Source organism: Triticum dicoccoides, chromosome 4A (assembly GCF_002162155.2).
Source record: "Triticum dicoccoides isolate Atlit2015 ecotype Zavitan chromosome 4A, WEW_v2.0, whole genome shotgun sequence".
In the NCBI taxonomy this organism is placed as follows: Eukaryota; Viridiplantae; Streptophyta; class Magnoliopsida; order Poales; family Poaceae; genus Triticum; species Triticum dicoccoides.
Genome location: NC_041386.1, coordinates 4,646,164 through 4,651,082, shown reverse-complemented (window position 1 = coordinate 4,651,082; position 4,919 = coordinate 4,646,164). Strand labels below are relative to the sequence as shown.

The 4,919-nt window shown below is 43.8% G+C and overlaps 1 protein-coding gene across 1 annotated transcript in view; it reads left to right on the top strand.

Annotated features, from left to right (window-relative positions):
- The first annotated feature begins 2,817 nt into the window (after nt 1-2,817).
- Nucleotides 2,818-4,919, top strand: part of LOC119288499 (probable flavin-containing monooxygenase 1) — a 3,391-nt gene continuing 1,289 nt past the window's right edge. The window contains exons 1-2 of the mRNA XM_037568110.1: nt 2,818-3,294; nt 3,411-3,651. Coding sequence (XP_037424007.1) covers nt 2,818-3,294; nt 3,411-3,651 — 718 coding nt within the window. The remainder of the gene's footprint in view (nt 3,295-3,410; nt 3,652-4,919) is intronic.

The window sequence follows — 4,919 nt, the reverse complement described above, 5'->3', positions numbered from 1 at the left end:
GTTATTTTCTTAGAGCCTGTACTTTCATACCGAACAGTGAAATTAATTTCTTCTAATCGCATATATGTTTCTTCTAATTCTTCTTTCTATTCTCAAGGGTCTCATTAATACTGTCACCTTCAAGGGAAGTGCACTGCAAGATTCAACTCAAAGGAATACTTCCATGGGAAAAATGTTTCCTTACCGATAGAGCTATCTTTTTTTTCTCTTGCTGATCTAGTGATAGTTTCTTCCAAGACCTTCAACTGTAAACAATGTCCAAAAACAGCTGAAACAGTTATGAAAACGAGCAGTAAGACATGTACATTTTTTTTGTCTTTCATGACGCCTTGGTGATACTATCATCACTCAATTTCATCAAGATGTAAGCTTACCACTTTTATGACAGTTTTAGAAGTACCACTTTGTAATAAATGTAAAATGAAATTTCATGTTCTTTTATAATTAAAAACTAGTTGAATCAATAGGAACAGCACCTGGTTTCATAAAAATGGAACCTACAACCATTGTTTAGTAAATTCAAGGTTTTTGTCTTTCATGTTTCTTTGGGAAACAGTTGAAACTGTACCATTGTTTAGTTTATACAAGGAAAACAGAAGAAACAGTAGAAACAGAAGAAACAGTGGAAAACAGCAGGGACAACAATCAGTGGAACAGCTTCGCGAAGCAGAATCAACGAAACGGTAGAAACAGTTCAAAACCAGGGAAACGCGTGCCTCGCGGCCCACAAAGCCCGCCAGTCAGCTGCTCCTGTACGAAGCCGCACCTAGTTGACGCAGAATGCGTCACATAGGAGTTCCCTCCCCATCAGGCGTTTATAGTCTCGATTCACGCGGGACAGAGCGTAGCCTCGCCGGAAGGCGATCCCCAGACTGAGCTGACCCATGCACGTGGGAGGCCACAACTTCATTTTTCTGCTTTCCCACATTTTTTATTTTTGTTTTCTGCTTCATTTTTTATTTTATTTTATAATTTACAATAATAAGTATATATATCAAAAAATGTACATAAAAAATTTGAAATTTTTTAATCAAGCATTTAAAATTTTAATGGGTACATAAAACATTTAAAATGTTAATTGAGTATTTGAAAATGTTAATCAAGCACTTTAAAATTTTAAATGAGTAAATAAAAATGTTTTCCATGTATATGAAAAAGGCATAGAGAAATTATACAATGTGTATGAAACAAATGTTGATAATATATGTTTTTAAATGTGTATTTAAATTTTGATCTTGTATTTAAATTTTCTTAATGTGTATAATCAAACTTTGATCATATGTTGACATTTTTTATGGCACTAAACTTTTTTTCAAACACAATATACATGTTTAATGTTTTTTAAATACGTAATTAACTTTTAATTCTTGTTGTGTCTACTTATTTGATTTACGGTGTACATTTTTATGTACAGGTTTAACAAGATCAACATTTTTCATATGAACAAAAGAAAAACAACGAAAACCAAAAAAGAAACAAAGGAAATAAACTAAAGAATTAAAATAAAAATGCTAGAGGAAACCATTGCAAAAAGCATGGAAAGCAGCGAAAACCGAAAAGAAACAAAGAAAACCGATGAATACAAGAAAGATAAAAAAACAAAGCACCAATGAAAACCAAGAAAGAAGCGTAAATAAATCAAATGAAAAACAAATGAAAAATGATAAAGAAACTAAGAAAACTGGTGAAAAACAAGAAAAAAACAAAGAAAACCGACAAAGAAAGAAAGAAACCGAAAAAAGGAAAAAAAAACAAATAAACCCACATTCGAACCAGCAAAGTGATCATGAGCAAGCGAGCAATAAAAAAGGCAGAAATGGGACGGCCTTGTTGCTATGTGAAAAAGCTATTCCTTCGGGCAAGAGAAGCTGCCGACTCGCGTGAAACAAAAAATAGCTCTCGCTTTCGTCGTCGACGTTCTTCACCTCTGCTCGACCGCTACGGTAGAGGGTTAGGAGTGGGCTGTACCCCAGGCCATTTTTTTTTCTGATAGGCGGTTAATTTTCCCCAAGCATGCAATGGAGAGAAATAGTAAGACTTGAGGGTCATTTGGTTTGTAGCCTAAGCTTGCCACGCCTAATCTTAATCGTGCCACAATAGTTTAGACATGTGTTTGGTTTATTGTCACATTTGTGGCTTGCCACATTTTTCTAGCCACTTGGTCCACATGTCATAGGCTTAACTTTTTGTCAAATCTTGTCACACTTATGATGTTCATTTTATGAGCCACATTTTTTTTGGCAGCCACATTTTGCCTAAGCTTAGTTGTGGCAAAGTTAGCCATGAACCAAACAGGCCCTTAGTCACGTGAATGCCTCGTTTCATGCAGATTCCTATGGCGTGGGCAGAGAGCAAGGCGCCGCATCGTTCAACCAGTAGACGCCGCTGCATGGTATCCATGAGTCTGTACGGACGCAGCTCCTCTGACGTACGGCGCACTCGCTGACGTGTGGACCCAGACCCACGCGTCAGTGGCCCAACGTCAGGTGGCCGTACGTCAGGGGATCCGGCTCCGAGTCTGTACGCCCCTGGTCTAGCGAAGGTGTGATCATGACTTTGCTTGGGACTCTAATTTCTGTCACGGTGTAGCAGCACTTTCCTTGTGCCGTCCGCATGCATGCTATGCAGGGAGCCGGCTCCTCTGACATGCAGGGGCCTAGTGCTTCCTTTATGCAAAGCAAGATCCCTATAAATACCCTCAAGCCTTCTTCTTATCGACACCAACAAGCAGTTCTCTCTTGCACACACATCAATCGATCACAAGTTCACCACACACACAGCCAGAGCTCCATCCATCACCTCGAGTCGTCAAGGGCCATGGCACAAGGGCAAGCAGCACGGGCCACGAGGGAGGCCGTGCCCACGGTGTCCCGTGTGGCCATCATCGGCAGCGGGATGAGCGGGCTCGCGGCCGCCAAACAGTTGGCGGCCTACGACCCCGTGGTGTTCGAGGCGACGCCGTCCGTGGGCGGGGTGTGGAAGCACTGCGTGTACCGCACCACGCGGCTCCAGACGCCACGCGCGAACTACGAGTTTTCCGACTACTCATGGCGCAACCGAGACGACCCCGCGTTCCCGACCCACACCGAGGTCGTCGACTACCTCGAGGACTACGCCGACGAGTTCGATCTCTGGCGCTACATCTCGTTCGGGTCCAAGGTGGTGGACATCAAGTTCCTCGGCGGCGTCGAGGCCGGGTTCACCGAGCAGTGGAGCGGCACCAGCAAGGCTCCGCTCCGGGGCAAGCCCACGTGGGAGGTCGGCGTCGCCACCGGCGGCTCCGACACTGTTCAGGTACTACCATATATACTTTGTGTGCTTGCTTTGCAAGATTGCTTTTACATACTGTGCACCGTGTTGTCATAAATTCAATCGACCTCACGCGCATATTTTATGACGGGAATGTGCAGTATTACAAGTTCGAGTTCGTGGTGATGTGCACGGGGAAGTACGGCGACGTGCCGCGGATGCCGGTGTTCCCGCCGGGGAAGGGGCCGGAGGTGTTCAAGGGGACGGTGATGCACTCGCTGGACTACTGCAAGCTGAGCGAGGAGGAGACCGTTGAGCTGATGCGAGGCAAGAAGGTTGTGGTGGTTGGGTACAAGAAGAGCGCTATCGATCTAGCCAACGAATGTGTTCAGGCAAACCAAGGTGCGTAAAAGCACACTCCCATAGTTAGCTATAGCTTCTACTGTGTGTCCAAATTCTCCTAAGAGAAGTGCATTTTGTTATCCCTCAACTTATGAAAATTCTCTTAAGAGTAAATTTTGTCCCAATTCTCCTAATTAAGAGTAAACCAGGTCTTGGCCGAGGAATCTACTATTCGATATTAAGTGTTGGGGCAGGAAGGCTGCACTAAGATGTGGACAAAACTGTGCCACATCAAGTTAAAATCACGTTTGACCAAGGAAGGTCACTGTCAAAGACTTGAGAGTTGGGAGGTTGCACTAAAAAAATTCAGGGACAAAAACCACATTTCTTGATAAGTTGAGGGATGAAAATGCACTTTACTCATCTCCTAAAACATGGATCGGTCGATTAACTGATTGTGTTTGCTTTGCTTTTTTTTTTGGTTGGGACCAAGACCAACTATACCTGTTCATGGACAACCCGGCCCGAACCTGAAGCCCGACATTCGGGCCGGGCTTAGGCTCCAGTTTCTCACTCGAAGCCTAGCCTGAAAAAAGCCTGAAATGACTATATATATTTTTTATTTGAAATATAGGTATAATAAATTAATAAAATATCCCAAATATGATTTATCTATACCAATATAAAAAGACCCACAGGGGTAGATCCAATTAATCTCGGCCATCAAATCATGTCAATCCAACGACCTAGACTGCTTCAATGTCGAGTGCTCAACACGTTTAGCGGGCAGTTAATTTCATGCCAAAATAATGCTAATCACATAATAACACGCAAATAATATTCTACTTAATATCCACATGCACTTAATATACTTTTAAATTAACGTGCATTGCACATACACAATGACTAGTTTAATTAAAAAATACCAATGTTCATGTGCTTCAGGCCGGGCCGGGCTCGGGCTTGGGATTTTTTTGTCGGGCTTTGCCAAGCCCGGCCCGAGGAATTATCAGGTTCAGGACCAACTTATAATTTAGGTACCTGAAAATAAAAGTCCATCGGTCACTTTCAACCAGAGCCGTTAGGTCTTCATCCAATAACAAAAAACAGATCGCACATTGTTCATCTTCTACCTCACTCTCTTCTTCCTCGCGACGCTGTTCACCTGCCTCGCCCTAACCGTCGGCCTCCATCACCCGCGGCCGGCCAGCGCTACCGTGCACAGCCTCTCCGCCCCACCCTCTCCTCGACCTCCCCCCACCGCCGTTGTTGGCTGCCGCCCCAGCCATCCCTCTATGCCCCGCCGCAACAAGAACCCCGGCGATCCC